We start from the raw sequence: 12,437 nt of genomic DNA, 5'->3' as shown, positions 1-12,437 counted from the left end.
GGTCTAAGGCCACATTGCTCCCCACCCATTTCTATCTGCCAGACAAAGACATACATTTCATTTGCTTTTTGGACCAGGTGGACTCTAGTGGAAGTAACAAATATTTGCAGTCAATTATTGCTATTAATAAGATTGAATTCTAGCACAGGTTTATCTAATAAGCAGACATCAGGGAAGAATTTGCTTCCCAAAATAACGATATTGAATTGGAGAAATCCACTACCCAGGGAATCACATGACTGCTTTTATAATCCACCTTGTTACATGTTCAGATTGCAACTTTTGAAGGGAGTTGGCTCTATTTCTCAGAAGTTAGCATTCTTCTGTTAAAGGGAGGGCCAGTTCCTGAAAGCCAGCTCTCCATTACCTGACACCATCCGAAGCATAAAAATTGCCTCAATGCAGTGAATTACAGTAGTGCCTCGGTTTTCGAACATCTCCGTTGAAGAACATTTCGGTTTACAAATGCCGTAAACCTGGAAGTAAATGCTTCAGGTTTCGATCACACCTCGGAAGTCGAACGTGTCACGCAGCTTCCACTGAGTGCAAGATCCTGAGGTCTAGCTGTCAGCTATTTTTGAACGTTTCAGAACTCGGTCTTCTGGAACGGATTAGGTTCGAAAACCGAGGTGCCACTGTATATTGCTGAGACTTCATTGGGACATAGTGCATGTCTGTTATCAAGACTTCTTAACGCAACCATGCCCTCAGCTGGTTTAATCCAATATGCACAATGTATTTTTCCTCGTCCTTGGGATTTCGTTGATATCTGTGGAAGTTTTCATGGTTGCACATTCTGTTAGTTGCACCAAGATGTTAAAATTACAGATGTTGGTGAAAATTAAAGATATACTTTAACAGATATTTTATCGAGCATCTGTTGTGTGTTAAGCATCTGTTGTGTGTTAAGAAAAAAAGATATGGTTTTTGCCTTCAAAGAATTGACCAGCCAGTAGAGAGAGAAGAAGTAATACATACAACAAGACCGAAAGGTGACGGTTATTTGTCATCCCCTATCTTTGTCTAGGTATTTCCAAGCCAGGATCCTCTAGATAGAGCCGATTTCAATGCTGTGGAGTATATCAATACCCTGTTCCCAACAGAGCAAGTAAGTATAGCGTTTCCTTCGTTTCAGTGGCTTCTCACTCATCCTTAGTGTTACGATTGGTGTGTTTTACTACATCATCTACGGGGCCTTTATAAACAAAGAGAGTTACATTCAAATCAAACTCCATTGTAAACAGTTGGGGTGGGTGGGGTCAGCTAATATCAAATACTATTGTTATGTTAGGGTGGAATTCTTTGTATAGCGAGCATATTATTAGAAATTGTACGTCTGGGTTGTAAAGAGTCCCCCCAAATTTTCTGTGCTAACTTGGGAAGCGGAAAGGGTTTTTAAAATGTAATAGAGAAAAGTAAGAGTGAGGTGGGCAGGATAAGCCTAGAGTCATAAAGCTACTTTCACTCCTATTTCAAGAGGTAAATATTCAGATTTTATGCTTTGTTTTGACGGGTGATTTGCCTAAACACATGGGTTTTTCTTACAGAATTGGTGTTTGGGTGGTTAGGTGGGAAGTAGACCTGAATTAGGTCAGCTCAAGTTCTGCTTGGTTTTTCATGCATTAACTCAGTAAGTAGTCAGTGGGCACCTGTCAGGTGTTGTCAGTTACTGTGCTAGTCCCTGGGGATTCAAGGATGACTAGGACCCAGTCCACGCCCTTAACGTGACCAAGTGGGGGAGACACTGCTGAATGCTGTGACACACGTAGGCAACGGTTCAGTGAGAAACAAAAGAACAGTTCTTCCTAGGAAAATCAAAACCTCAGGGAGGAGACAAACCCTTCTTCCAAGACTTAAAGGATTCGTTCATTCATTTAGTCAAACTCAGCAATCACTTAGGTGTCTGTTAAGTACCAGGCACCATTTTAGAAACTGGGGAGAAATGGTGAACATGACAAGCAAGTTCCTGGTCTCATGGAATCTAGTGCGGGGAAGAAGAAGAATCAGATGAACAAATAAATAAACAAGAAATGATCAACTATGGTTGATGCTGTGCTAAAAAGCAGGTGCTGGGATACAGCATGACAGCCTTCGGGGTGGGGGGCTCCTTTAGATGGGTGTTCAGGGCAGGTCTCTCTGAGGTCCTTAACCGTTCAGCTGAGACCTGAGCCCTACAAAGGAGCCAGGCTTGTGGCAATCTGGCAGAATATTATTCTAGGCAGAGTGAACCACTAGGTAAATCTTACAGGATGATGGGAAAGAAGGTCATTCTAAACACAGGGCAAAGGCCGGGTTTGCACAGGGAGCAGAGCCTCACAGGAGACGAGGCTGAGGGTAGGCAGAGCAAGGATCCCGAAGGAACAGTGTTCTCTAGGCTTGGAGACCACATGCCTCTCAGTAAAATAGTTTCCACACAACTGATTTTCACTGGGCTAAATATTAAGCCTGTACCTCCCCCCCCTCAAATATTACGTACATATCTTAGCAACAATCTAAAATACGTTAGGTATTAGTAGTGTGTGCTATGTATGTAAAGAATAAAAATAGAGGCTTTAATCTTTTCATCTCACACCCTAATGGATATTATTGCAAACCCCTTTGGGATGCACACACCCTGTTCTGGATACTGGTACAGTGGTACCTCGGTTTTCAAACATCTCTATTGATGAACATTTCGGTTTACAAACGCCGTAAATTTTATGGATCTATGGTATCATTAGATAGTAAAATTCATGCTAAATTTGCAGTTTTAGGGGTTGATTTTTAAAGGTCTGGAATGGATTAATCCAGTTTGTATTTGTTTCTGTGGGGAGACCGTGCCTCGGTTCTCGAACGTTTCAGAACTCGAACGGTCTTCTTCCTGAACGGATTACGTTCCACAACCGAGGTACCACTGTACTTTAGACAACGGGTGTTCATTGAAGGACTCTTGACAGGGTAATGAAGGGATCAGATTCACATTTTAAAAATTCCATCCAGCAGCAAGATGGAGGCGGCCCTGGGGAGAGGCAGAACTGGAGGCAGGAAGACCAGTTAGCAGACCGCTCTGATAGATCACGTTCTTAAGAGGGATGATGGGAGCGACAAGTCACAGAATGTGGTGGTTCAAGGGACGCAGAACCTGAAATTCGCTCAGTTACTTACCAAAACACCTCCTCTGCCTAGGCCTCTAAGAACTTTGCAGCTGGAGAGGTGCGCAAGGCAGATACACTTCTGAGCAACATAGAGTTTCCAGTCTCCCTTAATAGATAATAATGACCACATCGACAGATTATAAGTCAATTATTATGGTTTTACAATGGGCTCGTTTGTACAGTTATTAATCACTGTTTGTGACTTCCTCGCAGAGAGTTCTAACTCCTGGTAGGTAGTTATATGGTTATAATGATAGTTTACATTTATTGGATGCTTACTGCGCACCAGGCACCATTCTAAACACTGAACAGTGATAAATTCTCCACTTGAACATGCTTGTTTTATGATGAAAATAATGAGGCCCAGAGAAATAACGAGCACTCAGCTTAAAGGCGATATGAAGGAAGGCGATATGTTTCCTTGCCGTGAAGGAAACATGCTAAGTACTGTGAAAGCAGAGCATACAGGCCCTTCCTCTGAGGGATCCCAGGAGGTGTCTGTCGGGCAAGGACATTTAAGCCGTGAATTATAAGCTAAATGAAGGATTTTCACCTTTGATTTCTATCCCGGCAGACTGAGTGGGTGTTGGCACCTTTACCCTATGTTGGGAATAAGGAAGAGCAGCTTTCAGTGCTAAGTAGGCTGGAGGAGATTATAAAGATGAGCTGCGTTTTGGACATCCTTGGACCATCTGGATGGAAATATGTAGTTGGATAGAATTTGAATCTGAGGCTCATAATCCCCATAATTGTTACTATCTTGGCATGAATCCTCCTAAACTTTTTCTAATGGGTGTGTTAATTTTTTTTAAATAAAGTTGGAAAAAAATAGCACCATACTGTGTGATTGTCTTTTTTGAGATTTCACAGATAGCCTTTAGAGCTCATCATTTTTTTTTATGAAAGAGGAATTCTGGGAATTAGCTGGACATAGAAATTTGGGAACAACTGATATAAAGCTAGTTTTAGCCATGAAAACATTTCACTTACCTCACCCTATCGAGATTGCTGACCCATCAAAACAAAAGTAAGTGTTAGATTTGAAAATTATATAGGAAACCACCAGGTTCTCACTGCTTCCTGATTATGTTTGTGTATGTATTTGTTTTTAAACTACTGAACGTAACACAAGACATTTGTTGTTCCACAGATTCAGTTATATGTCTTGTCTTATTATGCCCCCATGTATATGATAATGTGTAGTGAAGTTTCTTAGGTAACTCAGAAAATTTATGACCCAGGGTTACCTTTATTTTCCCAACCCCAGATTTACACTTAGCAGTTCATCTTCCAACCCAGATTCCCATGGACCGTGATGAAAATGTAATAGAAAGTAGTAGCACGATTTATAATTTATTTCAACTATTAGATCTTGGGCAAAACCCATCTATATGCCTCATGAACCCATAGTAAATACTTGTGAATTACGAGTTTAGAATATTTAAAGTACATGTCAGTATATCAAGAATAAATTTAGTGTCACTCTGAGGCGGAGGGTGTGTGCGTGTGTTTCTATTGAGTGGCAATTCCTGCATGTCTGTGATTTCCTGGAGGCAGGAATGTGGACTGGAACGGATGCCAGATGTTTCTAACTTCCCAGGTCCAGGTGGGAGGCCTCCGGTTTCTGTATTTAACAGGGCTCCCTGGGTGGTTCTGAAGAGCAGCCAGGTTACTAGGCCGGTGGACAACTGAAGAAAATCATTTGTCATGTTTTCATTAGAGGTTTGATTAGGGGAAACTCGATGAAATTTATAAAAAGCTAATATAAATAAAAACTTTGAAAAAAAGTCACATGCAGCTGCTTATAAAGGATTTTTAATGACCCCCCCCCCAATCTCTGCATCTGTGTTGTAAGTGAAAAAAAATAACATGCCAAATTGTTTATCATCCCAGTTTAATTTTGGGTTTTAAAGCCATGTATTTGCATGGAAGGAACAGTAGAAGGCACTATACCAAAATGCTAATGGTGATTATACTCTGCTGGGGATAAAGGTGATTTTGTGTATTGTCTGTCATCAGCAAGAATTAGAAGCAGGAAACACTTTTCAATACTGGAGACATTTTTAAATGATAAAATTAACACTGTCCAACCACATGACAACTAAACTAGACGAGTGATTCTCGAAGCGGAGATGTATCAGCTATCAGCTCCACCCAGGGTAGCCAATCTGGATTCCTCTGGGGCGTTTTCCTAACTCCCAGAGAGGCCTCAACCCCAGCGAGAATTACTGCCATCGAGAGGCACTGAACTGATAGCAGGGAATGTGTCACATCCCTCAGGTGTGGGGTGCAGAAAAACTAGGTCAAGAACCATTGTGTTAGAGGTTTCCCAACTCCTAACAGATCCGCAGTAAATGTTAATGTCTTTTCCCTTTTGCATCTCCAATAGAAAATCTGGAAGGTAAAGGGAAGGTGGTCACCCATGGGTCCACCTAACATGCAATCGAGCATTAGAATTTTAGGGTGTTTCTTTCTGGTGTTTTAATAGTTGCATTCATGGGATACTTTGATATTTTTAAGTGTTTTTCCCTCTTGTTAGCATGTTATCATAAACCATCTTTTGTTTCACAGCCTCCCTGCGCAGTGTCTTTTTTGGTGTCATAAAAGTCCATCGAATAAATGTGGCCTGATTTATTTAACTTTTCTGTTGGTGGCCATTTAGGTCCTCAGGTTTTTGCTCTTTTAAATGCAGTTGAACGTCTGACGGCATAATGTATTTTGAATTATTCTCCTTAGAACAGTTGTTATGGCTTAAGCAAGACCTCCATGTCTAAGGAGTATTAAATTTAAGCAATGGTTACTCTACTACCAAAAAGCAATATTTACTGATGTGGAACGACCTCCAAGTTATATTGTTAAGTGAAAAAACCATGGCACAGACAATGTGTATTATATAAAGAAAGGGATGTAAGTTATGGATGTGTTTTAAATACATAGACTACCTCCAAGAATGTGCAAAAGAAATTGGTCCAGAGCCGTGGCCTGTGGGCAGGAGAACTGGGAGGTGTAGGGCAGGACAGAGAAGGGAAAGCAGTACTTTTCACTATTTACCCTCTTCTACCATTTGAATTGGTGGTCATATACATATTTTGCCAGTTTAAAATAGATTATACAATTCTTAAATTTTGATATAACGTCCCATTTTCAGAAACGATATAAGAATAGTACAAAGAATTTATGTCAACCCTTCATCCCAAATTCCCCAAATGTTAACATTTTCTTAATAGTTGTTTTAAGTACCCCCCCAATTTTTAAAAATTTATTGGGGAATATTGGGGAACAGTTCTCCAGGGGAACATGTTTCTCCAGGGAACATTGGGGAACATGTTTCTCCAGGGACCATCAGCTCCAAGTCGTTGTCCTTCAGTCTAGTTGTGGAGGGCGCAGCTCAGCTCCCAGTCTAGTCGCCGTTTTCAATCTTTAGTTGCAGGGGGCTCAGCCCACCATCCCATGGAGGGAATTGAACCAGCAACCTTGTTGTTGAGAGCTCGTGCTCTAACCAACTGAGCCATCCAGCCACCCCCACAAAATTTTTTTAATGGAGTGGGTCCCAGCAGAGATAAGCAAGGCAGGAACTATTATGCCCATTTTGCATATGAAGAAATAAAAACTCAGAGAGGTTAGACAGCTTGCCCTCTAGACACACAGCAAATTTGTTAATGGCAGTTGTGCCAAACCCAGGTCCTCCCATAACTCGGCTCCTGTTACCACAGTGGTGCTTTATACCCAGTCCAGTTTTGAAATGACCGACTTGACGTTAGATTCTTCAATTAAAATAACTTCTCTTTTCCAAGATTTATCTTTATTTCAGTCAGTTCTTGGACTTCTGAAAATTCTGAGTAACTGTTGGCTTTTTTAGAAGAGTAGACAAGATGTGAATGGCCCCATCTGACATCTCAAACACTTATGACCTAGTTTTCTTACAGGCTTCTGGTCCCCTCCTGCCAGCACAGGTTGCCAGTAGCGATTTATAAGCACAATTCCTCCATTACCCCCAATTCTTCCTGAGGGTGAAATATCTTTGGCGGGAGAGAGACAGAGGACTCGTGCAATGGTATTTTGAAAACTTGAGTTAAAATGGTGCTATAAAATTGTACCATCTCTTTTCCATTAGGGGGCACCATTTCCTCACATTTTCTGCTTGCTAAGGTTGGAAATCGTCCCATTGGTTTTTATTGTCATTGTCTTAAAAACAGGACTAACTTTCTAATAATTACAGTAGCAATGCGTAGTCAATGTAGAGCAATTAGAAAATACTTGGGCAAAAAGAGGAAAAACTTAAAACCTTCCTTTTCATAGATTACAACTACTGCTACAGATTTCATAGATTACAGCTAGTCGTAGTTACCTTCTAGTGTTTTTCTAATGGACCTGTATACACTTAGAAAAATAGATTTATGTGTTTATTGATGTGTAATATAATATGGAGGAATACACAAATCTTACGTGTATAACTTGATGAATTTTCACAAAACGAATGCAACCATGTGACCACCACCTAGATCAGAAATAAAACATCTTTAGATGGTCCCTTCTTTTGCCTCCTTACTGTCACTGTCACCCCCAGAGATAACCACTATCTTGGCTTCTAACATGAGGCAATAGTTCCACTCATTTTTGAACCATATAAATGGAAATACACACACACACACACACACACACACACGGTACCATAAAAATGTATACACATTTTAAGAAAGGATAAAACTATATTGAAATTGTAATAGTCAATATGTACCAATAACAAAAGATGAATACAAGTCACGTTTGACTTCTGCAATTACAAGAGGTGCTCAAAGTGGTTACTACCAGTGTAATTTTAATACAGTTTTTCCCTTTCTTAAAATGTGTATACTTTTTTTTGGCACCCTCTGTATGTGCTCTTGTGTCTAGCTTTTGCGTGTGTGTATAACATTATGTTGCTAAGATTTATCCATGTTGTTGTGTTTATAACCATTCATTTTCATTGCTGTATTTTGTCACATGAATTTGTATTTATTCTATATATCGGGTCAGGCACACTTTCTATAAAGGGCTCCATAGTAAATGTTTTAGGATTTGTGGACCATCTGTTCCAATTACTCAACTCTGCCTTTGTAGGCCAAAGGCAGCTGTAAATAATATGTAAATGAATGGACATGGCTGTGTTCCAATAAAACTTTATTTACAAAAAAATAGATGCCGGGCTGAGTTTTGCAACAGTTGCCAACTACTACTGTACTTTTTTTGAAAAAGTAAAAATTGTATCATACTGTATGATCATATTTTCTGAGATGTCATAAATAGCCATTATAGCTCATCCCATCCCTGTGAAAGAGGAATTCCAGGAAGTAAAATAATAGCTGGCACTTTTCCTTCTTCATTGTAGTCCCTGGCAAACATAGATGAAGTCGTGAACAAGATTAGACTGAAAATAAGGTAAGTAATACTGTATGATTATTAATAATGAAAAGTATCTTGTTAATTTGCATTCTGGAGCACACTTATCTGTGAGAACACTGAAATCTCAGATTTTCTACAGATGGTAATTTTTAGAAAAGTAATCCTTTTATTTGGGTTGCCATATGTACCTTTTGCAAAACTAGATTCTTTGTTCAGTCTTCAATTATTTATGAAAAGGGATGGAAGCTGTAATAGGCTGTTTAAAATAGTTGATTCTAAAAGGAGGCAAAAGCATTTCTACTATATATTTAATGGTTTTATTTCCCTAATAGATTTACATTTCTTCTTCTTCTTCTTCTTCTTCTTCTTCTTTTTTTTTTTTTTTTGGTATTCTCAAGGCTTAGATATAAAAGTGGGCTTATATGGGTATCCCCTGGCCACATACCAGCTACCAATGTGGTCAGATCTGCTGGTTGACATGGGTGGTGACCCAGGATTAAACATGGTGATCAATCTAGGATGCGATTGTCTGGGATGGTCATCAAATGTCCTTCCTGCCCAATAGCCTTGTTCTGGTTTGTCCACCTCTGTATTTCCAGTTTCATACGTGGTAGATACTCAATGTTTGTTTGCTCAGTATAATAGTGATTAGTATAATGGTTGATGTCATTACTTTAAATATAGTTTGGGATTTTTTTTCCCTATTTTTTTTGTTTTGTTTGTTTTAATTTTTGACGAAGAGAAGGCTTTATTTTGAATCAGGAGATGATCTTTTTCCCCCTCACAACCTTTGGATTTTCTGGTGAAGACCTCTGCTATTAACGTTTTGTTCAGTTTGGTGCCTTACGAAGTGCAAAGAAGCCTCTTCATCATTTTGGTGGGCTATAGCTCTAACAGTTCTAGCAGAGACCACTATGTTGGCTAGGGTTTGCACAGATAATGGAAACACCCTCATGATTCCAAAATCCCTTGTGAGCCAGTTATTTTCAGCTTTCTCCCCCCCCATACCTGTAATGGATCCTTCAAATGAAAAATGAAATTTTTCTGATACCAGTTTCTCTGGTTGAGGTGCCATTAAGAGGCCCCTGTTGAGCCACAGGAGAAAGAGGAACTGGAGGCCACAGATCTGTCTCCCGCACAGGTTGCACAAACAATCAGGGCCCAGCAAGCAAAGCACTGATTGCCTGCATTACCCTGGCTCCTCTCTTTTGAGCTTCCTGAGGAAGTTACTAAGGAAGGATTTTGTTGGTGGGTAATTTGAATTCTCTGGCTTCCTCCCATCAAGTTTCAGCAACTTTCTCATTCTTGGTTTACTCCATGAAAAATACTAAAAGTTATATGGGTTCTTTTTGGACAGCTCTGAAGATTAAGTGAAAATAGCCTTTTAAAAAAAAGCAAAAGCGAAGATGACTCATCAGTCTGTGCCGGGCTTGGCTTCTTACACTGCTGGTACTGCCTCACGGGCTCCATGGCCTCAGTCTTCCTTGGATCATTCACGCTTGTTTGGTTTTCTGGACAAGTAGTGCAATCTGTAGATGTTGATGGATAAATTGCTAACATTTTTTCTTCTGGTCAACCTAGACTAGAGAGTATTTTAATGAACTCCTTTAACTTTTTTTGCTAGGAGACTGGATGACAATATTCGAACTGTTGTAAGAGGTCAAACCAATGTGGGGCAGGATGGCAGGCAAGTAAGTAACTTACTCCCCCATATTATTTATTCTCCCCTAATTTCTTCAAAACCCAACAACCAAGTGACCAGAATGTCGATCTGCCTTCCTACAGAGCACGTTCTTACTGATCTGTCCCATGCACAGCAGGAAACATATATGGCTTGCCCCAGTAGTAACAGAGGTAGGCTGCCCACACAAACCATGGGCGCTCAGTCGGTGTCCTTCGGGCCGGGAAGTATATATTGTAGCACGGCTCACCCCAAGGCTGGGTGGGGCATTCGAGCTAAAATGAGATAAATGAAATTTTCTTCTCTTTCTCCTTAAGTGTCAGCTGTCTCTTACGCCCTCCTTTATTTTGTGTACTGTGGCTAAATAAGGTTGCTCTTTTTTTGCATCAGCTAAGTTTTTGGGATTTTGGTATTACTTTTGTTATTGCAAAAGGTAGCAGTAACCTAGGCATCAAAAGACTGTCAAAAGAGTAAAAGGGCAACCTACAGAATGGGAGAAAATTTATCTGAATCATATAATCCAATAAGGGATTAATATCCAGGTTATACAGAGAACTCCTAAAATTGAACAACAAACAACCTGATTGACAATGGGGAAAGGATTTGAGGCATTTCTCCAAAGAAGATATGAGATTGGCCACTAAGCACATGAAAAGACGCTCAAGATCACTGATTATTAGGGAAATGCACACCACAAACTACAATGAGATGGTAGGATGGCTGCTATCAAAAAAACACAAAACAACAAGTGTTAGCAAGGATATGGAGCAATTGGAACCTTTGTGCACTGTTGGTGAAATGTAAAATGGTATAGCTACTGTGTAAAACAGTATGGAGATTCCTCAAATATTTTTACAAAATAGAATGACCATATGACCCACAATTCCACTTCCAGCTATACACTGAGAAGAATTGAAAGTAGGGTTTTTATAGATGATGTATTACAGAATTGTACACCTGAAATCTATGTAACTTTACTAACAGTTGTCACCCCAATAAACTCTAATTTAAGCAAAAAAGAAAGTAAGGTCTTGAAGAGATACCTGCACACCCATATTTATAGCAGCACTATTCATTCACAATAGCTAAAACGTGGAAGCAACCCAAGTGTCCACCGATGGATGCATGGATAAGCAAAATGTGCTATATACATAGGATGGGATATTATACAGCCTTAAAAAGGAAAGAAATTCTGCAATATGCTATAATGTGGATGAATCTTGAAGACATTATGCTCAGTGAAATAAGCCAGATACAAAAGGACAAATATTGTATGATTCTACTTATATGAGCTACCTAGATTCATAGAGGCAGAAAATAGAATGGTGGCTGCCAGAGGCTGGTGGAAAGGGGAATGTAAATTATTGTTTAATGGGTGTAGTTTCAATTTCACAAGATGTAAAGAATTATGGGGGTGGATGGCGGTGATAGTTGCACAACAACGTGAATGTATTTAACACCATGGGACTGTACAAAAAACAGTACAAAAACTGTTAAGATGATAAATTTTGTATATTTTACCATAATACAATTTTTAAAAATCAAGATGGAAATAAAGTTCACATATTACAAAAAAAAAAAGGCAAATAATAATAATAGTAATATGACACAGCTCCAGTTCCTCATACCTAGTTTTGCTGGCAAACAGGTAACTATAGATTCATTTCAGAGTTTTACATTTCCTTTGGATCTAGCTAAGGAGAGCTGTTGGAAGGGAATGAAGGGAAAAAGAAGTGTGTGGGGAAGAGGTATTCTTTAATGATTCAGGCACCAGATGTTATATATGAACCATTTTCCTTTTCATTTGGGTTTTCTTCTTCTGTTTAGGCATCATATTTCAGAAATTGCTATCTAACAGAAATGCCTTTCCTGGTCTTCCTCTCATACAGTGCCTGGGTCTCCCTTTTCAACACTAATTCAGTTTGGTCAGGTGTGCACCTTTGCAGTGACCTTGGTTTGTTATTTGTCCGGTTTGACATTTTTCAGTACAGCTAATTTCTTAAAATGTTAATTATGCTACCCAGATTTTTTTGGGGGGAGGAATAAGTTGGGGGTGTATTCCTGTGTAGAAATTTCCTCATTTCATATTCCTGTTTCCTTTGCTAGTAGCTCACAGGTATGATGAGTCTCTTTCTTTTACATTTTTAGTTTAATCCATGTCTCTATTTTTCCTCCCTTTTTTTTGTAGGTTTTTTTTTTTTTTTTTAAGATTTTATTGGGGAAGGGGAACAGGACTTTAT

General features: G+C 39.4%; 1 protein-coding gene across 2 annotated transcripts in view; it reads left to right on the top strand.

Moving 5' to 3' along the window:
• The window catches only part of VPS53 (VPS53 subunit of GARP complex), a 149,010-nt gene that overhangs the window by 17,039 nt on the left and 119,534 nt on the right, over window positions 1-12,437 (top strand). For both annotated transcript variants that reach the window (XM_033089976.1, XM_033089975.1), the window contains exons 2-4: window positions 1,028-1,108; window positions 8,503-8,552; window positions 10,141-10,207. Coding sequence is in view for 1 of the 2 variants with exons in the window: in XM_033089975.1 (XP_032945866.1) it covers window positions 1,028-1,108; window positions 8,503-8,552; window positions 10,141-10,207 (198 nt within the window). In the remaining variant the exon portion in view is untranslated. The remainder of the gene's footprint in view (window positions 1-1,027; window positions 1,109-8,502; window positions 8,553-10,140; window positions 10,208-12,437) is intronic.

Source organism: Rhinolophus ferrumequinum, chromosome 21 (genome assembly GCF_004115265.2).
Source record: "Rhinolophus ferrumequinum isolate MPI-CBG mRhiFer1 chromosome 21, mRhiFer1_v1.p, whole genome shotgun sequence".
Classification (NCBI taxonomy): Eukaryota; Metazoa; Chordata; class Mammalia; order Chiroptera; family Rhinolophidae; genus Rhinolophus; species Rhinolophus ferrumequinum.
This window is presented reverse-complemented; position numbering and strand designations above follow the sequence as displayed.